Source organism: Ursus americanus, chromosome 26, assembly GCF_024610735.1.
Source record: "Ursus americanus isolate L20-20 chromosome 26, mUrsAme1.1.p, whole genome shotgun sequence".
In the NCBI taxonomy this organism is placed as follows: Eukaryota; Metazoa; Chordata; class Mammalia; order Carnivora; family Ursidae; genus Ursus; species Ursus americanus.
Genome location: NC_142152.1, coordinates 15,708,865 through 15,733,655, shown reverse-complemented (window position 1 = coordinate 15,733,655; position 24,791 = coordinate 15,708,865). Strand labels below are relative to the sequence as shown.

Here is a 24,791-nt window from a genome sequence, read left to right as displayed (position 1 = left end):
AACCAGAGCGCCACTCCTCAGGCCACCAAGAAGCCACAGAAGAGAGCTGGAGTCTTTGGGGATAGGCTGAAACTCAAAGACATCACCCTTTAGCGATTCAGACACCAAAAAATATTATCAACGCTTTCTTACAGCCTCCCTGATGCATCCGGGTTCGGTATGGTCTCACGGAGCCATCTCTTCCTTTAAGAGGAACGGCACCGCTGGGGGGATGAGCACTGCCTGCAGCTGCCTGGGGGCAGGGAGAACCCACCACCTGTAAATCCATATAAACTGGGATTGGGCTCCCACAGCTACATATGCACCATGAGCGTGTCAAGCAAGCCAGTGAGCTTCCCTGAGTCTCACTTGCAAAATGGCACTGCAGAGATCCCCCTCCTTGTTCTTCTAAGCATAAGCGATCATGGAAATGGCCCAGCCCCTGTGTTCCTGAAGGGCAGCTCTTCTTGTCGCCTATAGATGCACCCAAGTAACCTACAAGCTCCAGACAACAGCTTTCCCTCGGTACTTTTTAAACACGTGTGTGTGTGTGTGTGTGTGTGTGTGTGTGTGTGTGTGTGTGAGAGAGGGGGGGGGTACGCAGCTGGGATCCACACAAGCCTATTTACAGTTCCTGTTTTATTTCACCATGTCTATCAAATGATTAAACTAAAGGAGCTGGAGGGAAACCTCACCAATGTCCTTATTTCTCCCTGAAGCCCTTAGCTTTCCCCTAGAAGTTGCTTCCTCCAATTTCAGGAGGCAGAGAAGGAAAGCCATATGGCTTGAGATGCTAGACATGCCCAGCAGCAAACGAGCCCCCCACCATTTGTCTCCGGGCCTCTCGTGTGGGCGGGCATCCAGATTTCAGTCGGGGTGCTCTGGTCTGCGTCTCTGTCTTGACTGTTCCTAATTATTGGAGGGAACGCTGTGGCTCTCCTGACCTCGGAGTTTAAGAGCTGCGAGTCCTAATATCAAACCAAGCAGCTTCATTTAAAAGGCATCCTCATCTGCATCCATAAAAGTCCCTCCCGGAGCCCACACTTGCCCCAGCTTCGGGAACGCCTGCTGTCGAGGATTTACGACACGCCCTGGATCTAATCTGCGGCACCTTAACTGCTGCTGTGGCACATCTGGTCATAAAAGCAAGGGCCGGCACAACACGGGGACAAACACTTCTCTTTCCTAAGTGGCTGCAAATCTGATCTCACGGTGATAGCTGGGCTCCCACGTCAGCAGCCAGCATCTGGGCAGTCAGGAAGGCTCGCCAACCTTTGCAAGGCTTTTCCTCCACACACGACAGCTATAAAGAGGATTCGCATACAGCAAGAGCTACGAATAAAGAACCTGCAATCTGAACAGGTGGTAATGGGGCGAGGCCCGGAGATATCCAGGAAAGCTCACGGCGCTTAAGGAGCCAACCTTGTTTTCACAAAGATTCCAGCTGCTTCACAGGGACGCTCAGGCTGCCAGTTGAGGCAAGCAGCTATCCTGAGAGACTGCCCTCACATAAGCTGATTCTTGGCCAGAGATCCTCCGGATTAAGTTTGGTCAAAAGAACCACCAGGTGGTTTACTAGCACAGGTTTTTTTGGGTTTTTTTGTTTTTCTGTTGTTTTTTTTTAAGGCAGCAGAATCCTTCATTTAGATCAATTGGGATGGGAGGAGCAATAATGTAGACCAGAGATGAACACAATGCCTTCAGTTCCAGATTTTACAATGCTCTAGACAGCCTGTCCTGTGCACAGAATTGGCACGTTTCATATCGTTCAGAAACTCCAATCAGACCAAGGTTCAACAAGTAGTTCAACCCCCCAGCCCCGAAGTCAGGGGGAAGAGACTCTTGAACACTGCGCAGCTCCTCTCCACAGCCCCCCACCTCCACCCCTCCTCGGGGGCTGTGCCCAGCAGGGCAGAGCATTAAAATTATCTGCTGTGGGTTTTACGAGCAGCGATCGCTTCTTAAAACAACAACAACACAAGGTCCTTGTGTGGCTCTCGGGTAACCTAAAACTCTGGAGGCAGAGCTGCCCCCCGCCGCCTGCCAAGAACGCCAGCGCTCCGGGACCCGGACCGGGCGCAGTGCGAGACCACAGGGCAGCCCACTGGAGCAGAGAGCGAGCCTTTTTCGGACGCTGGAGGCACCCGCTCGGAGCCACTCTGGGAGAAGAGACGGGGAAAGAAAACCCAACAGTGACAGTTCAGGGGGAAGGCGGGAGGCAGAGTCGGCGCTGCAAGAAAGGATGGGGGTGGGGGGAGAACGGGAGAAATTTGTATTCGCCCAGAAGCCCGCGGGGACTGGGTGGTAGGAGCTGGGGGTGAGGGGGCCCGAAGTCTGACACCTCCCTTCCCCCTCCCCCCGCCCCGGGGGATGTGGGCAGGCGACCTCAGGTTCCCTCCGCAGGTGGGCGCGCGACCGGGGGCGCACTTACCCTGGGGCCCGTGGTGCGGTGGCCGCGGGCTAGGGACAGCTGCACCAACACGAGCAGCAAGTGGGGCGTGAGCAGGCGGGCGCAGCGCGCGGGCAGCATGGTGCCAGCCGGGCCGGGCAGCCGGCTGCGGGCGGGGGGCGCGGATTCCGCGGGGCGCACGGCCGCGCCTGCCTTCCTGCTTTCCTTCCCTCGGGGGCCCTCGCGGCGGCGGGCGGCGGGGCGGCGGGGCGGCGGGGCTGCGCTCAGAGCGCGCGGTCATGAACCGCCAGGGAGCGAGCTGGAGCGCGAGCGTGTGCTCTGCGCGCGGCGCTCGGTCGCTCGGCTCGGCCGGGCCGCGGCGGCAGCAGGTTGGACGCCAGAGCCCGGGCCATGGGAATTCCCGTTATAAACCCCCGGGAGGGGCGGGGCGGAGCCGGGAGGCCCTGATTGACGGGCCCAGGGGCCCGTAGCAGCCGACCCTCTGGCAGGTGAAAGCCAATCGGAGAGCGGACAGAGGGGAGGCTCGCGGTCAACCCCACTGAGGAGCGACACCCGCTTGCTCGGCTTGAGTGGGCTCCTGGAGAGACTGGGAGGAAGAGGAACTTTCCCTCGGCCCTTCTGTCTGAGGAAGCCTCGAAGAGCTCCAACAGCCCTCACGCCCGGAATGCCCACTCGGCTAAAAATCAGGCCTTCAGCATGTGTAATTTTCAACATAAGTCCACGAGTTGTCCCAACAGTCCTGTAAAATAAGCCAGAAAAATACTTGTAGCCCATTTTTCTGAAGAGGGTATTAGGGCTCAAAGGAGTTAAGAAATCTGCTTCCCCACCGTATGGACACCAAAAACAACTGAGAAGGTGACCCGCACAGGGCAGGCTGTGACTGGCCTTGGGAGTGGGGAGTGGATGCATTCACTTCTTTCAGAAAAGCTTCCAGGGGGTGACAACCCAAGTCCTACAGCGTTTCCCCCAGGAGAAGTGCCGAGGAGATAAGGTGAAGCACGTCCTAGGCATCTGCTTGCTGGGGAGGGCCCCTGGGAGTATGGGCAATGCCCACCTGTGACCCTGTGGTGGATCCAGGATTGGGACCGAGGCATCCTGGCTCCCTGCCTTGGACTGGAGGGCCAAGGGGCAGCCACTCTGTGACCTAGGAGTTCTGGGAGAGGAGGTCAGAGGGGACCTGGTCTCCTATTGGAGGAGTGGAAGAAAAGAATTGATGGGGAACGGTACCAAAAACTCCGCAGCTGGGTCAGAGTGGGGAGAGGAGACCTCACCTGGGTGCCCAACCCACGTGGAGATGATAGCGCAACAAAAGGTCCAGCCGGATGTTGGAGGGCCCTGCCCAGGATGGTGTCCAAAGGGCCACCTTGGGAATGGTCACAGCTGCATCACACCAGCTTCTGGACCAGAGCAAGATGATCTCCTGCATTCAACCCAAGAGAACCATGGTTTCTCTTTTTATGTGGAATACAACCCTTAGTGTTTACTGCCATTGGTGTGGACCGCTCACTTCAGGAGGAGGGAATCCTTTCTGCAACCAGACTGGAAGCAACAGCACCAGCACTTAATTCCTCCCCCCTTTCTGCGCCTGAGAGGTCCTGTCAAAGGTTAGCTCTGCTCCCTTATGCCTTCTCTCCTGGACTGTGTGAACATGCTTCCCACCCAACTGCCGCATTCGGCTTTGCCCACTCCCCTTGCCTGCCCATCCAGCCTCCACCCTACATCCTTCTAAAGAGCAAACCTGAAGGTACCGCTCCCGACTTAATAGACTTAAACTCTCCCGGTGCTCTCCCATAAAAGAGCCCAGACTGGATGCTGGAACAGTAACAAAGTCCTTGTGATTCTCCAAACAAAAAAGAAGACCATCTCTAAGGGAACTGCCTCTCTTCCTCTGCTGAGAAGTAACACAGTGGTCAGACGTGCTTTCTGGAGCTAGACAGAATGGGTTCAAATCCTGGGTCTGCCACCTAGTGGCATAACCTTGCACAAGTCACTTTACTTGTCTTGGCGTCCAGTCTTTCCCTCTGTAGAATGGGGATAAAAATAGTCTCCACTTCATGAATAGTCAGGATTAAAGAAGATGGTTAAGTTAGAAATATCACCTCTGGCATAAGAAGAGGGCAAGGCAAATGCCTCATCTCATTTTACCCTCAGAACGGTCCTGTGAAGTAGAGAGATAGATCCAACTTTACTGTAAGTGAACGAATACTCCACGACACTGTGACTTCCTTGTCGCATTTGGCTGGTAAATGACATCCAAGATTCAAGGCCGGGTTTTCAGATTCTAATTCCGCCTCTGTCGTGTGAGGACTATGGTGTCCAATCTCAAATGCCATAGAGCTACATGCTCCCTGTGTGCTGCCTGGGGAATCTCTGCAGTGACCTGTAAAAGAACAGACTTGGGAGCTTCACTGAGCTGCAGGGGAAGAGGACGGAAACAGCCCCTATGATCTGGCATGCTGGGAATTCGCCCCGCTGGACTGGTGACCCTGGTCCAATACTACTGTGCCTCGTGCAGCACTTATATTAATTTCCGTGTGCTCCGTGTGTTCACCCACCAGGGGTCGGCAGGATGGAAATGTTATCATCAGGCTCAGCAGCCTGACAGGTCTGTCCTGACTCCCCCACCTGGCCACGTGCACGTTGTGAAGCTGGTCAACTTCTTTCTGTTGCTGCAATTATTGAGAAATCTGCTGGAGTAAGTAAATATGCTTGTGATGGCCCCCCAGTATCTGGCAGCTCCATGCACCCAGGGAAAAGGCATTGCAATCGTCCTTTCCATCCAGAACACCGCATGCTGCTTTCCAGCCAGAAAGCCTATTTCCAACCAGTCGTTGGTCCAAAAGTCTACATTTTCTGGATTTCAACCATGTAGCTCAGTTTAAAATATGAGCAACTGCTTTCCAGTTACTTTGCTCAGCAAGTATTTTCTTTCCCTCTGGTTGGCATGCAGGGCCTGTCGTAACCATGGCCATCATTCAAATGATGCATTTTCTTCTCCCGACTCCTCCCAACCCCAGAGAAGGTTAGAAATTCCAGAGAACTACTAGTCCCAAACAGCGTCTCTCTGCCAGGCTCAATCTTCTGATCCAAGCAAAAAGTGAAATTGACAAGTTCCTTCTTTCCCTGGAGGCCAGGCTTATGGCCCAAAAATAAATCTAGCTATTCTGGCATCTGGTCCGTCCAGTTCCAGCCATACTCCTTGTCCTGTGGGACTTCTATTTGCAAGGGGATATTTCAGTAGAAGAAAAATAATACTTTATATCCCATATTGAGGCCTGAGGGCCTCAAATATTCAGTATTAGCTCAGAATGCCCGTTTCAAGAATATCTATGTTTCTGTATAATCCAGAGGAATCTTGCCTTGTCTCATATTCCAAATAGAACCTTTCCATTTATTTCAACAAGCACTTGGGTGCATCTCCTTCTGTGCCTGGCACAATCCTCAGTATTATGAGGAATCTTTGGGTGCACACCCTGCCCTCTGAGAGATTACAAACTAATTTAAGACACAAAGCAGACAGACTCTTGGAGACCATATTTAAAAGCAATATGTTTGGGGACTCAGAGAGCAGGGATCCACTACAGACCTAACGTCCAGGGAAGGCCTCATAAAGAAGGGAGATCTTGAATGAGGCTTCGGAGAAAAGCCCTTCAATAATATAAATATATCGTGATTTATGTTTGCTCCACTTGTGACAACAGCTACCAGCAGGAAAAGGTGAGTTTCGTCCAAGGTCCTGGATTCTTTTCAAATATACTACTGCACTCTGAAACCTGGGACACCAAGAATCTTGGGTTTAAAAAAAAAAAAAGGAAACTACGTGAGGTGATGGATATGTTAATTGACTCGATGGGAAAAACCTTTCATAACGTATACATATATCAAATTATCATGTTGTGCACTTCAACTATTTACAGTTTTGTCAGTTATACCTCAATAAAGCTGAAAAATATGCACGTCAAAAATAGAGTGACTTAAACAATTTAGAAGCTTATTTCTCTCTCTCTTTTTTTTAAAGATTTTATTTATTTATTCGACAGAGATAGAGACAGCCAGCGAGAGAGGGAACACAAGCAGGGGGAGCGGGAGAGGAAGAAGCAGGCTCATAGCGGAGGAGCCTGATGTGGGGCTCGATCCCATAACGCCGGGATCACGCCCTGAGCCGAAGGCAGACGCTTAACCGCTGTGCCACCCAGGCACCCCTTATTTCTCTCTTTTGTACACAAACTCCCTTCAAAGTCAAGGGTGGCTCCTTCTAACCCAGGCTCCTTCTAGTATCACTCTGTCATCCCTTTTTTTTTTTTAAGATTTATTTATTTATTTGAGAGAAAGAGAGAGCACACAAGCAGGGGGAAGCGTAAAGGGAGAAGGAGAGAAGAAGGCTCCCCGCTGAGTGCAGGACCCAACAGGGGGCTCAATCCCACAGACCTGAGATGAACTGAGCCGAAACCAAGAGTCAGACGCCTAAGTGACCGAGCCACTCAGGCATCCCTACCGTGTCATTCTTAAGGAGCAGCTTCTACCTCAAAGTCCAAAATGGCTGCTCAAGCTCTAGCCATCACATCTGTTTTCTCGTCAGCAAGGAGGGAAAAGGGTCAGAAAGGAGCTTGCCTCTCTCTTTAACGACATCTCCTAGAAGTCACACAGTTCGTTTTATCCATATGACCACAACTAGCTACAAAAAGAGACTGAAAATTTTCATCTTAATTTGAGGGGGCCACAGGAGTCCAGGTAAAAATCAGGATTTAAGTGACCAAGAAAAACAAAATCCTGGGAGACAACTAGCAGTAGGGGTTATCATCATTACGATGCCTGGAGTTGCCAAACAGAAGAACCATGAACAATGCAATAGAGCTCAGAATGTTACGTTGTAGCTTTCCTCTACCTCCGCATGTCCAGCTCCCTCAAGCTCAAAAATATTAATAGGCTTAGGGCCAGACACCCAGACTCTTTTCTTTTTTTTTTGAGATATAATTGGCATATAACATTGTATTAACACAATGATTTGATATATGTATATATGTGAAATGATTACCACCATAAGTTAACATCTGTCTCCTCAAATAGTTTTTTCTTGTGATAAGAACTTTTAAGATCTACTCTCTTAGCAACTTCCAAATATATAACACAGCATTATTAGTCTCATGATGCAGTTGAAGAACTGAGGCTTAACCACACAGGTTAACTTTACCAAAGGTGGTCCTTATATTTTACGTGCATATCAAAAGTTTGGGCCTCGTCGGGGCAACCGGATGGCTCAGTCGGTTGAGCGTCTATCTTTGGCCCAGGTCATGATCCCGGGGTCCTGGGATTGAACCCCGAGTTGGGCTCCCTGCTCTGCGAGAAGCCTGCTTCTCCCTCCCTCTGCCTGCTGCTGCCCCTGCTTGTGCTCATGCTCTCTCTCTCTCTCTCTGTGTCAAATAAATAAATAAAATTTTTAAAAATTTTTGGCATCCTCTTAAATCTGTCAGTCCTTAGAGTCAGAAGCACATACTATATTCACACATGCTATTTTGTGTATTACTGAAGATTAACTCTTTTTTTTTTTAATATTTTATTTATTTATTTGACAGAGAAAGAAAGACAGCCAGAGAGAGAGGGAACACAAGAGGGGGAAGTGGGAGAGGAAGAAGCAGGCTCATAGTGGAGGAGCCTGATGTGGGGCTCGATCCCGTAACGCCGGGATCACGCCCTGAGCCAAAGGCAGGTGCTTAACCGCTGTGCCACCCAGGCGCCCCTGAAGATTAACTCTTATTTCCACATGTATGAGTTTTCCCCATTCACCTACTTTATCTTTCGTCTTTTATTTGCCCACTTTACTGTTCTGTGTTTTTTATACTGGAGCCCATGAGGCAAGGGGCCTTTCCAATGTCTTTGAACCCGTAAACCACCATGCTTGGGGGGGGCTCCAGAAAAAGCATTGTTACAAGGACCCCACTTAAACTGGGGTTTAAGACTCCATTGCAAATCATCACCATATAGTCCTAACCCATTGGCACAGAGCCAAACCACTCAATCAAACAAATTTTATTGCATCCCTACAGTGTGCCAAGTACTGCCTAGGCACTGGGTACACAATGAGAACAAAGAGAGAAAGTGACCGTCCTCATGGAGCCTACAGTTTAGTAGAAACATTGTTGCTGATGTCTAATTATCAACAGTTTATTCACGAATTCCAAGTGTCCACAGCACTGCAAAGAGGTACAGGGCATTTGGGGAGTTATTAAAGAGTGTCTAGGGGCGCCTGGGTGGCTCAGACAGTTAAGTGTCTGCCTTCAGCCCAGGTCATGATCTCAGGGTCCTGGGATCAAGCCCTGCATCAGGTTCCCTGCTCAGTTGGGAGTCTGCTTCTCCCTCTCCCCCCTCCCCCCCCACTCATACTCTCTCTCTCTCTCATGAATAAAATCTTAAAAAAAAAAAGGTGTCTAACTCAATCTGGAGGGACAACTTTTCTGAGAAAAGTTGAGATCTAAAGGATGTCCAGTTGAAGCTGGACAAGAGAAGAGGGAGAATGTTCTGGGCATAGTGAACAGCACACGCAAAGGCACTGAGGCAAGAGAGAACATGAAACTAAGTTTGCAACTAACTGGATCATTCTTATCTCTTCAACTCTCAGGAGTCCAGGAAAAATAATTATCACCATTCACCACCTGGGTCTGATGGACTCATTTAATGTTTTTATATTCCAAGTCATTTTACAAATAATTTACAGAAGTAGAAATACAGGGTTAGTGTATTAGTTAGCTATTGCTGCCTAACAAATTACTCCCCAAACTTAAACAACAAGCCATTATCTCAGAGCTGCTGTGGGTTAGGAATCTGGGAGTGGCTTAGCCAGGTGGTTCTGGCTCGCTGTCTCTCATGAGGGGGCAGTCAGGGCTAGCTTCACAGGCAAGCAACCTGTGCAATCATGAAAAGTCCCAGGCTTGACCTAGTAGTCTGCTGCTGCTGCTGTCTTGAAGTTTTTAGGAATTTTTGGTCAGGGAGTCCCCCATTTTCATATTGCCCTGGACCCCATAAATTTTGTAGCCAGTTCTGGTTGTAGTCAACCTACTAGCCAGGACTACAGTCATCTAGGGCTGGAAGACCCACTTTCTAGCTCACTCTCATCGTTGTTAGCAAGCTTCGGTTCCTCACTGGCTGTTGACTGGATATGTTCCTTCTCCTCCACATGGCTCCCCACAGCAGGACAGCTGGCTTCCCCCAGGGCAAGTGATCAGAAGGAGAGCCCAAGGTGGAAGCTGCAGTCTTCTATAACCTAATCTCAGTAGTGACATACTAACACTTCTGCCATATTCTATTGGTCACACAGATCAACCCCAGTACAATGTGGGAAGGGACTACACAAGGGTGTGACTATCAGGAGGCAGGGATCAGTGGGAGCCATCTTGGAGGCTGGCAACCACAGATAGCTAAAAACAACTTTGTTAGAAGTGTTAATAAGAACTTCAGGGGCGCCTGGGTAGCGCAGTCGTTAGGCATCTGCCTTCAGCTCAGGGCGTGATCCCGGAGTCCTGGGATCGAGCCCCACATTGGGCTTCTCCGCTGGGAGCCTGCTTCTTCCTCTCCCACTCCCCCTGCTTGTGTTCCCTCTCTCGCTGGCTGTCTCTCTCTGTCAAATAAATAAATAAAAGATCTTAAAAAAAAAAAAAAAGTGTTAATAAGAACTTCCACATAATAAGCCCAAAATTTTATTTCATATTTTCCTCATTTTGAAGGTAACATACCTGAAATAAACAACAAATTTGAAAACATCCACGTATCAAATGTCATGAACTTGGAACATATTCATCATGTAAATACTGATTCCAGATTTCAACTGTATCTCTAAATGATCTAGCTTATCATGTCTCATGGTTCTTCTGTTTGCATTTGCATCATCAAAACACAAAAGCTTTTGAAAGCTTGGTGTCTCATAATTTTGTTTTTAAGATTTTTATTTATTTATTTGACAGAGATAGAGACAGCCAGCGAGAGACGGAACACAAGCAGGGGGAGTGGGAGAGGAAGAAGCAGGCTCATAGCGGAGGAGCCTGACATGGGGCTCGATCCCACAACGCCGGGATCACGCCCTGAGCCGAAGGCAGACACCTAACCACTGTGCCACCCAGGCGCCCCTTGTGTCTCATAATTTTTTTATGTTTTTTATTTTTATTTTTTTGGTGATGTATAATTTTGTTGAAGAGAGTATAGCCATCTTCTTTGTTCCATAATTGCAAAACATTTTCATTTCCAGGTTTACAAACCTAACTTAAAATCTTCAATCTAATTAATATTTTCATTTCTGCATCATGTATTCCTCTTTGCACATACACGTGCCTTCAACATCTGTCTACTCACAACCACCTCAAGTAAATTTTGGTACTCAAAAAATTTTAAATATTACAGAATATTGTCAATCTTTTCAGCAAAATAGGAAGGTTCAGGCTCTTCCCCTACAATATTGTGAAATCAAATTCATCTTGAGTGATTAACTGAATGAAAATAACATATTTCCTTTTTGTCCTTAAAAACATATTCTTGGGGCGCCTGGCTGGTTCAGTTAAGCCTCTGACTCTTGATTTCGGCTCAGGTCATAACCTCAGGCTCCTAAGATTGGGCCCCCACGTCAGTCTCCGCAGCTTGAGATTCTCTGTCTCCCTCTACTCCTCACCCCCTTCCACACACACTCTCTCTCTTTCTAAAATAAATAAATCTTTTTAAAAACCATATTCTTAATTCATTGATAATTGAGCTGGAGGAAAATCCACTTAGATAGCATCATCCAAAGATTCATAGGCTAAGATTTCTCTTACATAATCAATTTCACCATCATCATTTGCTTATATTCGGGAGTGCTGCTGACTTTGCATGCATCTTCTGATTTATGCAATAATTGTGAAACCTCTTTCTCTATCAATTTACCTCTTTGCCACCAAAGGTAGAACATTAAAAATTCAGAATTTTCAGTTGTATGCAATAAAACTAAAAGCAGATCATAAAGATGGTATCTCCAGGCCTCTTTTATATCTTCTTGAAAAATGATATAATACTTTAGCAATGAATTAAGAAAACTGAAGGATGATAAAAAACTAATGATCGATGACACCACTGCATCATTCTTCTAGGTAATTCCACCGTTCTTCAGTTTTCTTATTTTAGGCTTTTTCAGCACAGTTGGGAATAAATGATGATTAATGATGAAATAATTCCTAGGAGGACAAAATAAATGTTTCAAGACATAGGAAAAACTAGGATCACTAAGATCTTGTAATGTTTCATACATTTATAAAAGGGTTCCAATACACTCATATCATAATTGCAAGAGCGAATGAGTTTTAGTCTATATCGGAAAAAATAGGTAAGTTTTATCTTTGTGTTTGGGGAGACATCTGAAAAAGCATCGAAGCCAAGAAATACTGACGCTTTACCAAAGCTGCAAGTGCTTTTAAAAATCAGCTGAAATTGGGTCCCGTGGTCCCCGGGTGGTATTAACACAACCCATCTAGTGGATTTGGGAGAAGTGGCGCCACGGACGTGACTTGAAACAGACGCTCTTGCTGTCCCACCCACATCCTTTCAGGCCACAAGTCTCCATGCAGCCTGCGTACTCAGGCACCTCTTCTTTCTGCCCGAGGACTTCCTCTGGCTGCAGGTGCCCACTCATCCTATGCCGAGGGCAGCCAGAGTGCCTGGGAAGATAATACCCCCGGGAGCAACCCTCACCCAGTGGAGAACCAGAATTACTGGGCACATTCCTCACCTTCCTTACCGCCCAGCAAGACAATTCTGAGGTGTGTTCCACAGTCTCCCAGTGGGTCCCCCACAGGATTAAGCCCCAGCTGCCCACAGCGGTGACCCTCTCATTAATGAGCCATTAGCTGGCATTTCTCCCGTCCCTGGTGCACTTCCACATTCCCTTACTGTGCTTCCTTGGCTCACCTCCAAATAAACTCCTTGACCAATTCCTTGTCTCAGAATCTGCCATTGAGTGAACTGAAACCAGGACACAGGGTGAAACCACATCACGATAGAGCAGCCACGGCTCCAAAACTCAATGGGAGGGCTGAAGCTCGGTGATATCAACACAGAACGAGAAAAGTGGGCTGAGCCACGCAGGCCAAACAGGGAGGAGACTAGTTCGTGATGGCAGATTGCAGTTTAGGAGAAATAATGCCTTTAGAGGTCATTAGAATAAGAAGCTGTCTAAAACCGTCAGAAATGCTTTATCCATTTGACAAAAAGTTGGAATGGGCTCCCAGGGGTGGCAGATGGACAGTCTGATCTCATTTAAGAAACATCCTGGGGCAGTGGATCAGCCCCGGGCATGGAGATGGAGGGCTAGGATTCCAGTCCAGGCCTCTGGCCGCTCCCGCCACCACCGAAGATGGGTAGCGAGGCCTGCACCGCGCTGCTGGGAGGAATGAATGAAACCACGGGGTGTAGAATGCTCTGTGTTTTTCATCTTCTTCAGCAAGATAATTTGCCATTTACCTTGGGGTGCAGGCTGGGGCAGACACTTGCCTCCAGCAGATGGCCTTATTTTGGAGAAGCGACTTGCGTCCCTTTAGTCATGTAAATGAAGAGTCAGCAGGCACCGATGTCCTTGGAGAAGAGTGCAACAAGCCCTTTCTTGTGCTGTAAGCTCTGCTCCTTTAGAGGCGGCTGGTCGCTGGGGAGAGAGAGGGGACAGTTCTGCTTCTGGGCAGTAGCTGGTGGAGGCCTTTCTGACCCACAGCCCTCCTGGAGAGCGGCTGCAGAAGAGAGTTAGGACCATGGAGAGCTGGGACACTGGGGCTCATACCCTGGCGAGGCCCACTCAGTCCTGGAGCTGGGGGTGGGGGACAGGCACCATCCTTGGAGGCATTTCAGAACCTGCAACAGCCCCACGATCAGAGGATTCGGCCAGCCCCCAAGCTCTGCCTCCCCCCGGGAGGATTCCTTCACCAGCTCCGCTAGTGTGCCCCTTGCGTCTGACTGCCGAACGGACTCAGTCATGCCCCATCCGTGAGCCACCTCGCTGCAGTGTGGGTGACCTCCCAGGCAGCATTCGGGGGCCTTGACCAATGCGGGCACCTAGAACTTACCCTCTTCATCAAGGCTGGTACGAGCTACCCTGGCAGCTTGGTCACCATCAGCCATGGAGAGACACAAAAGAGGCCGATGTGACTCCTCCCACGTGGGAAGGTCACAAGAACCAGGGATGCCTGATGCACAATGAGGGGGAGGGGGAGACCTGCCCTGGAGTCTTCCGTCTATTTCCAGCAAGTGAAGGCATGTGCAGCACCACCTCGAGCACGCTCTCCACATGCCAGGCTGTACTGAGACACGCATGCCAGGGGTCTAGTAGAAGCCCTGCACAGTGCCTGGGCTCTGCTCAGTATGTTGGTTCCCTCCCTGGCCCAGTTTCCTATTGCTGCTGTCACAAATTACCACAGTGCCTAAGCCCAGCCCAAATTCACTGTCGGACAGTTATGGAGCCCAGAAGTCCAAATGTAGTCTCAGTGAGCTGAAATCAAAATATCCTCAGGGCTGCATTCCTTCTGGAGGCTCTAGGGAAGAGTCTGCTACCTTGCCTTTTTTGGAGGCCACCCGCATTCCCTGGCTTGTGGCCCCACCCTCTATCTGCGACAGCAGCAGCATAACATCTTCTGCTCTCTCTCTGATCAGACCCTCCTTCCTCCCTCTTAGAAGGCCCCTTGTGATTGCATGGAGCCCACCCAGATAATCCAGAATAGTCTCTCTATCTCAAGATACTTATTTAATCCTATCTGCAAAGTCCCTTTTGCCATATAAAGCTACCTACGCACAGGTCTCGGGGACTAGGATGTGGACATTTTCAGGGGTCAGTATTGACTGTGCCTTGGTGACTCAGACCACTGCCTCAGCCGAGCACCTCACCTGCTTGCCATAAACAGGGTGCACGATCTCCTTACCCCTCAAAGACCCGCCTGGTGCCTGGGCCTGGGCCGCCACCACGGCGCCTCCAGACACCTGGCCCTGCAGGCTCAAATCCCCTCCCCTCCAAACTGCGGCTCCCCCCACAGCTTTGGCGTGATTGCATTGCCATCTGATTCTCCCAAGCTGCAGTGCATTTCCAGAAGACAAGCCACCGTCCCCCCCAACCCCCGCGTTACACACTTCTGTCCAAAGACCCCTGGTCAGCTGTATTTTCTCTTTTTTCTACAATGAACTTTGTATCTGTGATAAAGGGGAAAGTGGTGTTTAAAATAGAAGGAGGGGCGCCTGGGTGGCTCAGTCGTTAAGCGTCTGCCTTTGGCTCAGGGCGTGATCCCGGAGTTCTGGGATCGAGCCCCATGTCAGGCTCTTCTGCTGGGAGCCTGCTTCTTCCTCTCCCACTCCCCCTGCTTGTGTTCCCTCTCTCGCTGCCTATCTCTATCTCTGTCAAATAAATAAATAAAATCTTTAAAAAATAAAATAAAATAAAATAAAATAAAATAAAATAAAATAAAATAAAATAAAATAGAAGGAAAGATCCAATCCAGTCCCCCTCCCTTCTCACTGCACACCAGTCCAAATGCTTCCATGCCCCTCACTCCCGCGGCCCCTGCGTCAGGAACCCCCAGCCCCACGGAGATGTTCATTCTACAAACACTCAGTGAGCACCACTCCTCGAGGCACGCACCTCCCCGTGCAGAGGGTACCCTCACTTAGACGGCCTTCTCTCCTCTCCAACACGCCAGCCGACTGCCTCCCACAGACACAACTGTCCAACAACAAGAAATAAACACAAATCCAGTGGGTTTTTTCCCACAAGCCCTACATGTATATGCATTTTCATGGCTAGTATTTATGGAGCGTTTATAACATCTGAAGCACTTTAAAAACACACTTCATGTCATCTCCATGACAAGCTTAATGTCCCTAATATGGTTCCCATATTTCAGATCAGGAAACTGAGTGCGGAGAGGCTAAGGCGCTATCCTGGGGTTCAACAGAGGTCAGTGGCAGAGTGGTTTCCACACCAGAGCGTGTCTAACCCCACAGCCCACGCTCTTCACCAGCAGCCGGTGAGAGCTGGGTGACTAGATGGGACTGCTCTTAGGAGACAGTCTATGGGCTTGGCTGGCATGGGAGGCAGGAACCAGGTGGTCTTCGTGGGACCTAGGTTCAAGGTTAAGGGTGCGGCCGGAGGGCTCTGGCCACTGGACAAAGCGGTACTCAGGCATGATCCGGGTCTGAGAGGTAAGGCAACATGAACCATAGCCCCCTTCCCTCGGGGACGCTGCACGGAGGCATACCAGGCTTTGCAGCCAGCCAAGGAGGCAGGCTGCCCTTGGGCAGGCACAGCCCTGACTGTCCACAGGGGCATTGCCATCGGCCTCCTCCTTCCCGACAACCTGCAGCCCCCTGTGGTCCTGTGTCTGTGCTGCTGGACAATGCCTCTCAGACAGCCCTGCTCTCAGACCAGTGAGACCACAGACATTTTGAGGTTGGGACCCATAGCTTCTATTTTCTGGTTTCTCTACCCTCCCCCACAAGGTCAAAATTCACACTCCATCACATTTGTTAGTTCGGCCATTTAAATGGCCAGATGAGGGGCGCCTGGGTGGCTCAGTCAGTTAAGCGACTGCCTTCGGCTCAGGTCATGATCTCAGGGCCATGTTTTTAAGTCCTGTGCTGGGCTCCGTGCTCAGCGCAGAGTCTGCTTGTCCCTCTCCCTCTGCTTCTCCCCTTGTGCTCTCTCTCCCAGAGAGAGAGAGAGAGAGAGATCAAATATTTTTTTAAAAAGTGCCTTCCTCATTCACACCCATTAGGATGCCTATTACTAAAGAACAACACAAAAAAATAAGAAAAGAAGTGCCGGCAAGCCTATGGAGAAATTAGAAGCCTTGCGCATTGCTGGGAGGGATGTGACATGCGTGGCTGCTATTGAAACAACTTGGCGCTTCCGCAAAAGTAAAAATGTTATAGAATTACCATATGACCCAGCAATTCCTCTTCTGAATATGCCTCCAAAAGAATTAAAAGCAGACACTCGAACAGCTATTTATACACCCATGTTCACAGCGGACTTATTCACAACAGCCACAAGGTGGAGGCAGTCCGCATGCCCATCATCCGATGAATGGGTCCACAGAACGTGGTGTAGGCATGTGACAGAATATCACTCAGCCTTAGAAAGGAAGGAGATTCCGACACACGCTAGCGCAGAGATGCAGCTTGAAGACGTGTTGCTAAGTGAAATAAGCCTAACAGGCAGGGCAGAGAGCGCAAGACTCCACTCAGAGGAGGTACCTAGAGCGTCAAGTTCACAGACACAAGTAGAGCGCCGGTTGCCAGGTGCTGGAGGGCGGGGGGGGGGGGGGGAGGTTAGCGTTGGATGGTTATGGAGTTTCAGTTTGGAAAGATAAAGAGTTTGGGAAAGAAATTAGGGTGATGGTTATACCACAATGTGACTATGCTTGATGCCCAGCTGTTCGCCTGAAAATGGTTAGAATGGTGATTTTTATGTCCTATCTATTTTTCCACACAGAACAAGTGCCTTCCTCGGAGTCTCACTGCGAGCGCTAAATGGGTGAATATTGGTGGAGCCCCAGCAGCGCCCAGCACATAGCAGCGCGTTCCTGAACTGTGGATAATCCGGGCATTGGCTTTAGCCCTCAGAACACGTGGCTGAATGCAGCGCCTACAAGTAAGACTGAGTGAGGGAGAGCAGGTGAGAACCCCACACTGAGATGCCAGGAGATTCTAACTGGACAGAAACGTAGAAGGACGACAGGGCCCCCAGAAGACCTAAGTCCCCAGAGCATCCCAGCACAAAAAAAGAGGAGGACCTGGCAGAAACCAAGAGAGAAAAGAGTCTTCTGGGGCTCCTATGAAAGAGGGCCAGAGCAGGGCTGCCAGAACAGCACAGGATGCCCTGTGAAGATCTGAATGTCAGGTAAGTAATGAGTCAGTTTTTTTGTAAGTATGTTCCAAATACCGCATAACCCTGATTTATGACATGGGACATACTTATGCTAAAAATCTATTCACTGTTTATCTGAAATTCAAATTCAGTGAACCGTCCTGTATTTTTATTTGCCAAATCTAGCAACCCTGGGCCAGAGCCATGGCTCAGGCCTCAGTACTTCATACCACATGGCTTTTAGGGTCATTATAGATTCTAGGATATCCTGGTAGCTGAAAATCTGGTCAAGGCAGCTGTTGGGGAACAGAGGATGGGACAGGATTCTTTGCTTTGCAAATGTATTCTTTCACAGTTGAGGTCCTATAAATAGCAAGCTCCCTTAACTGTCTTAGCATAGAAATTAATTCTTAAACCTTAAATTTGCAGGCCCATTTGTGAGGAAGCACACCCATCAATGCTCAAGGCTGTGCAAGCTACAATCCCCAAAGCTGTGGTTCTGGCTTCTGAGAGTCAAAGTGGGGGGTGAGCTGTACCAACGTCCACTGCAGACAGAGGCCCGGTCGATAAGGGCCAAACCGCCATCCTGCTCGCAGAGGGTCTGGTCTTTCCCCCAGGCCTGGCTGAGCCCCAGCACCTCCTTCCCTGGGCTGCCATGGCCATTTGCATAAAGGGCAGTCGAAGATTCCTCTGAAAGCAGAGACCTAAAAAGGGCTTTGTCTGTGTAAAACCAAACACGATTCTCCCCCCTCAGCCCTAAACTGATTAAAAGCCGAAGTCATTCATTTTGTTTTGAGAAGTGCCAGGGTTTTATGCTCGAGGTCCCCCCCTTCCCTCCTCAGGATTTCCAGCTGCTGAGGCCCATCAGTGTGGCAGACCACACACCAGCAGGCCCAGCGGTGCAAGGCCTGGCGGAGATTAAACCCCAGGCTCAGGGGAGGGCCCCCTGGGCAGATGGGGAGCTGAGCATGGAGATGGGAGTTCAAGGAGAGGAGGGACCTCCTTGCCCACCTGGATCCCCATTCACCCCAGCCGCGCCTCTGGTTCTTCCCATGGTCAGAAAAGAGAGGGGTCAAAGGCAAGTCCACGGGAAAAATTCAGCACTGTACTCGATGTGGCCAAACATGCTTCCCTCTTGACTGTCTTTTTGAGCTTAACCAAATTTATTGACTCCACAAAGAATTTCACTGGGCAGGGTATCCAAGGGCAGAGGGGGAGGAGGGGCTGAAAGGAGGGGAGTTTGGGTTTTCATCCCTGTTCCGCCAGGTGACCTGGGGCTCTGCCACAGCTTGGCCAGCTGCTGGGCTTTCCAATCGAGGAGGCTATACCTGGGACAAAAACTAGATAAAATGTGCAATCGGGGTATTTCCTACACCCCACGTAGGACAACCGGAAAGAGTGTGTCTGCTCGCTTGTTTACCGTCTGCGTCAGCCAACGGAAGGCACAAGGTGCAGGCTGGAGACAGAGTCACTAGAGCAGAACTAGGCATCACGCTGAGGCCCCGTAAGTATTTTCGGCTAAAGTACGGCAGATGCACTGAAGATAGAAGGAGGCGCTGGGCATGAGAGCTGCGCTTCCCACTGGAGCAAACCTTTTCCCTTCCTTGTGATATCTTCTCGGGATCCAAAGGGGACCTTTTTGACTGCTTGGGGTTCCCGAGCTTTTTCTCACACCAAGTTCTGAAGCAAATGGCAGTTAAGTATGTGGACTTGGGTGCTTGTATCTCACTCCTTTCTCCTTTGCATTTGGAAGCCAGCATCCTCATGGGCAATGCCAAGGCAGGCCGCAGGGGACATGGCAGCAGTGTCCTTTCTGAGATCCCAGCAAAGGACCTTTGGTGATGACCCCCCTCTTTCTGGCCCTAGCTGCCAAGTGCCCTACCGATTGAATGGGGTTGTCTGGGGTGAAAGGAAATAAAAACAGGGCAGAAGGTACTCGAGGGAGGAGGCCAGAGTTTCTGGTGAGCCCCAGCACGGAAACAGGCCACGGCCCCGCGTGTCCTGGAGAGGGAGGACGCTCCCATCCCCACATGGCAAGGACTGCTTGCTTCCTTTCTCCCCTCCTCCCGGCTCCCACCCCCACCCAACGCTGTAATGAAAAATTCATGTTAAAAGCTTCACATGTGATCTGATTTTCAACACTTTAATTGGATTTAATAGAAGCAGGGAGTGTAGTGAGCCACGGCCCTTCCTCCCCAGGGTTCTCCTCACCACCATTTCCACCCACGCCTTCTCCTTCTTGCTACTTTTCTGAGCTTATCTCTCTCTCCTGAGACTCTCCTTTGCCTCTCCTCTCCTTTCTCTCTGTGCTGTTCTCCCTCCCATCGCTCCCCTTCCTACCTTCCTTCCAGCTCGGTCCCAGCAGCCTCCTTCTCCTGGGGGCCCAGCACTTTCTGAGCTCCAGTAAAATCTTCTCTGCCTCCCCCACTGCAGGAAGAGCAGCCTGATCACTTACAACCCTGATAAGTGGAGTATTTCTAAATAGCTGGTGAGTGGGATGTTTCTAAAAACACTCCATTTTATTAGGTTCTAGAATATACGCTACTTACTAAGAGAGTTACAGGATTAACACTCAAAATCTTTAGTAGACATGAATTAAATATAATTAGTGTATTGGTTATTAGTGTACAAGTGTTACCATTAGAGGACCTCATTCTTGAGGTGACTAACATTTCCTGGACACAATCTGGGCCTTGGCAATCTGGCCACCTCCCCCCCACCACCACCACCTTTTTCTTTTTTTACAGATATAGCTAAACTACAGAGGGAGAGAAAACCATCCAAGCTGTTTCCATGATGCACAGTAAATAGCTGTAAGTGCTACAACTATATCCTTAGCAACAACAAAATCCTGTACAGCTAAAAAGTTCTGGACACCTGCTTCCCAGTGCCTGTGTGTTGCCCCAGGACTAGCTCGCAGCCAGACCCTGAAAACATGCCTTTACTCCTCCGTCCTCAGTGGTTCCATCTACACAACCAGAGGAGCACGGGTGGCTCCAACCTTTTGTTATTGAATGCCTATCAGTAAAGATGTTTTGAGCGGCACCTGGGTGGCTCCGGCAGGTGAGCCTCTGACTCTTGGATTTGGCTTGCTTCGTGGCCTTAGGGTCGTGGGATGGAGCCCTGCATCAGGCTCTGCACTCAGCACGGAGTCTGCTTGTCCCTCTCCCCCTGCCCCTGCTCTGCTAGCGCACCCTCTCCCTCTCTCTCAAATAAATTAATTGTAAAAAATGTTTTGAACATTCATCCCCGCTATATATATTTATGTATCTAGTTATAATGTACCATTCATACCGATAGATTATGTACAGAGCACACAGAGTATTCTAAAAGGGAGAAACATGAAATAAGTGATATTTTTATGTTTTACTAACCACGATGGCTTCAATTTATCACTCGCTAATATTTCAAGGCAAAATATTTACTTAGGACAAGACTCTTCATTGAGAGCTGCTGTAAAATCATATTTCAAGTAGACTTAAGATAATTTCCATTTGTTTTTATCACTGATTTCTTGCCAGATCATTGTTTTTACCTCGTAATGTGGCTGGCTGAAAAGTAACGTTTGGAGAAGTATCCGTTGGGCCGTTGTTATTGTTTTTGCTTGAAAAACAATATTTGATTCTTTTATGATATATTATTAATACTATCTTTTTTTAAATATTTTATTTATTTGGCACAGAGAGAGAGAGAGAGAGAGAGAGAAAGCACAAGCAGGCAGAGTGGCAGGCGGAAGCAGGCTTCCAGCAGAGCAGGGGGCCCCGACATGGGGCTCAATCCCAGAACCCTGGGATCATGACCTGAGCTGAAGGCAGACACTTAACTGACTGAGCCACCCAGGTGTCCCTGAAACTATCTTTAAACCCCAGTTTTTTGCAGGAATCTTTTTAGGCTGCCTGATTACTTTGTGAGGGTAGGTATCAGTTAAACCTAAACAGTGTGCTTTGTAAATTATTATAAACGGGCACAAACATAGTGCAAGACATCACAACCTGGTTTTTGCTGAAGCAACCCCATTGCTCCTGCCAGCAGAGGTAAGGAGAGCTCCTTCTGGTGCGCATAAGCTATTCACACAGGTGGAACACCAGCAGACTCTCCCTCAGGACCTTTTCCCCATCTATGCTTCTACGGAGAGTACGTGACTTGGCCTGGGTCACAAAGCTACCCCGTGACAAAACTAGAATTCGAAGTTGAGATCCAGATAATTCCAAAACCTACATTGTTTCCAACTGCCTCCGAAGCAGGGAATGCCTAGGTTTTATGTGTCTATACTGTGTTTCCATCTGCACACGTAAACGTACCTACAATCCTACAATACAGTTGGTCCAGAGGTAACAGGAAGGTAAATAACCGCAGGAGGGAAATGCTGACATGTCCCAGAGAAGTCAGAGCTTCACGTGCTGAGAGCCCCCAGAGCAAGCAATCTCCTTAGTCCACACCTAAGATCAGCTCCTGATGGCTGGTAGGAGAACCATGGTGTGCCCACTCACGACGTCCTGGAGAAACTGAAGAATGCGACTCAGATTTGTCTGCTCCTGACTCATCTGTTTGGCCTTTTTGAAGGGATGGCATTGACTCTGACCTCGGACAGAAACCTGTTCTGGCTTGGACAGCAGTCAGATTCCTTGCCAAGGTGATAATGATCCAAATACCATTTGGGGACCTTTTGCACCAGCTGTTCAAGCTCAAGGGAATAAACTCTGTGAGGAACGCGTGGTCCTTCTGCATCTACGTGTCTGTGCCATTGGCAACCAAGTGCACATTTTAAAAATAAGAGAGCAAAGGAATAAAAAAAATGGCAAAATGGCATTTGGCTTACCACCCTGGAGTGTGATTGGCTGGGGAAAAGAATTTCAAAATAAAAGTCGACATTCCCTTTTGTCACTTCTCCCCCAGCCTATTACCCCACGGTGTTGCCATGCCTACATCAGCCCCACTCTCAGGGATGAGGGATCTTGGCATCAAAATAATAAAGATGACGATGACCATGACAACGATGGTGCACCCTTTGTTCTACATACACTTCGTGCCAAGAATGGTCATACACGCTTCTCAAACATTATCTCAGATCACCCTACAGTCTTTGAGGTAGCGACTATTACTACCTTCAGATGAGGAAACTGAGGCTCAGAAGTGCTGGATAATTATCTCGAGTTCACATTGCTATTGAGGGGTGGAGCCAACATTTGAATCCAGATTGATCTGGCTCCAAAGACCATGATCGTAGCCACGGCTCTAGGAACCCCAGGTTGGGAACCAAAGAGAGAGGGGCCACCCTCTTACAATGCATTTATCATGACGTAACTCGACCCAAAAAATATTTGGGGCCAGATATTCTCTTCTTGTTAGGGGATCAGAGTCACTGCGTCATCCATCCATTCAGTAAATACTGAATGAGCATCTACAACGTGTCGGGCACTAGTCTAAGTACTACGGGTACAGCAAGGAACAAAACAAACAAGTTCCTCTTCCCGTAACACTCAAGATGTAATAAGAGAACATGGGTAACAAATCAACTACTATGTTATATGTCGGGGGTGATAAGCACCGTAAAGAAAACAAAGCAGGGAAGGGACTTAAAGAGTGATGGGAGGGAGGGTGTTGCTATTTTGGGTTGGGTGATGGAGGAAGACCACCCCGAATGGGTGACATTGAAGCAGGGATGTGAAAGAGTGAGGGATTGAGCCCTGCAGGGATCTGTAGCACTCCAGGCAGAGGGAAGAGCAAACATAAAGAACGGCCCCCTGAGAGGTGAGCGCCTGCCTGGAGGCCAGTGTTGTCCTGCCTTTTAGGTTCTCAAGCCTGCTTTCCCTTTTGCTAATTTGCAAGACTACATTATCCTTATTTTGCTGAGGTCTTTTTTTTTTAAATTTATTTTTAAAAATATGGAACTCAGAGGTCTTGATTCAGAAAGTCCTTCTCCTGGAGCACCTGGGAGGCTCGGCTGGTTGAGCAACTGCCTTCAGCTCAGGTCATGATCTCAGGGTCCTGAGATCAAGCCCTGCCTAGGGCTCCCTGCTCAGCGGGGAGCCTGCTTCTCCCCCTCCCTCTGCCTTTCCCCCCTGCTCATTCTCTCTCTCTCTCAAATAAATAAAATCCTAAAAAAAAAAAAAAAAGGCCTTCTCCTGACCGGTTTCACAGAGAGAGAAAGGAAGTAACTTTCGTTGTGTTTACTTGCGTGAGCTTACTTACCCTTACAAAGGCTCTAAAAAGTAAACGTAGCCGAGTCACGGTCTGCGGGCTCCAAAGCCGACATCCTTCCCACCATACCATGTAGAAGCGACCCACATGGCTTCACAGCCTGATGTAATTCCTTCCTTCTGGAGAGCTCAGAGCACCTGGAAACCAGAGCTTCAGGTCTTCATCCACCATCCAACATTAGCGGAGAGCTTCCTGCGTGCCCGGCTCCCGCTGGGGGCGGAGGATAGAGCAATGAGCAGGACAGCCATGGCCCCTCCACTCAAGGGTGGCTCCGACCCACCACTGAGCAGGGTCACTTCCAAGACACAGCATCAGTGTGTGGGACACACTCTCACTCACCCTCCAGCCCTGGGCTGGGACCCCAGAGGAATTCCCTCCACCCTAGCTCTGGCAGGGGAAAAATGAGTTCCGAGTTGCTGGTCCTCAGCCAACTTTGAGCTGCGAGCTGGGACTCCATCTTGCCCCAGCTCACCCTCCACCCTGCTCTGTGAAGTCCTGCTGATTTTCAAGCAGAACTCTCCAACTCTTGCCCACTGACTGAGGCAAAGATCCTATTGCTTCCCAAGGAATGGAATTCAAGAGACTCCGTAGGATGGGCCAGCCCATTAGGAGAGTCCAAGATGGGTTTGCGTATTCAGACAAAGGTCTAGCCAGTTCTCACTCATCCAAACAATATGCCTGACAGTGAGCCCACCACACCCCCTGCCTCCAAAGGGAATTAAACTCCATCAAGTGTTGCCAGGAACCTGTCTCTCAAGTTCTCCCAGAGTGGGATATACCTTCTAACCCAGGGCATCAACAAATGGATCCCGGGACAGCCGCAGAGGAGCCATGAGTCCGATTGGGGGCTGTCAAAGCTTATTCAGAAACGGGCCCGTCAGCCCACTGCTTTCCTCCACTCGGAAAAGCTGAGCGGGGGGGTTGGAAATCAGCCTTGGAGGGATGGCAGAGTGGCGGAGTGTGAAGTTGTAGCTGAAATTCACCTCCCCCAACCTCAAGGGCTTCGCCCTCAGTGTCAACAAATATGCAACCAATTAATGTAATTACAGAGTTATTTACGGTGCCCAGCAAAGTGCAGCTGGGTCCTAAAAAGACAAGGGTGGAAGCAGAGAAAAAACCCATTCTCTGTTTTTGGTGTGCGGTTTTGTTGGTTGGATTTTTTTTTTTTTTCCTTTTCTTTCAGATGTTTGAGTCGACTTGTGGTATCCATGTGTCTGGTGGTCATGGCCCCTTCCAGTCAGTTTGCAGGTGTTCCTGCCTGGGGGGAGGAGGGGGAGGGGGAAACTGGGGGGAAAAGCTAAAGGTCTTCAGATTTCAAACTGTGACCTGACATAGAAGACTTTTTCAAGG

At 49.3% G+C, this 24,791-nt stretch overlaps 1 protein-coding gene and 1 long non-coding RNA gene across 5 annotated transcripts in view; one reads left to right on the top strand and one right to left on the bottom strand.

The window, feature by feature from the left end:
• The window catches only part of SMOC1 (SPARC related modular calcium binding 1), a 152,964-nt gene extending 150,206 nt beyond the window's left edge, over positions 1 to 2,758 (bottom strand). For all 4 annotated transcript variants that reach the window (XM_087856065.1, XM_087856066.1, XM_087856067.1 and 1 more), the window contains exon 1: positions 2,411 to 2,758. In XM_087856065.1, coding sequence (XP_087712191.1) covers positions 2,411 to 2,509 — 99 coding nt within the window. In that variant the 5' untranslated portion in view covers positions 2,510 to 2,758. The remainder of the gene's footprint in view (positions 1 to 2,410) is intronic.
• LOC123799035 (uncharacterized) lies at positions 2,053 to 17,988 on the top strand. Its single transcript, XR_006781481.2, has 3 exons — positions 2,053 to 2,171; positions 16,866 to 17,273; positions 17,670 to 17,988. It is a non-coding gene; the product is annotated as an uncharacterized LOC123799035 (long non-coding RNA).
• The last annotated feature ends 6,803 nt before the right edge of the window (positions 17,989 to 24,791 follow it).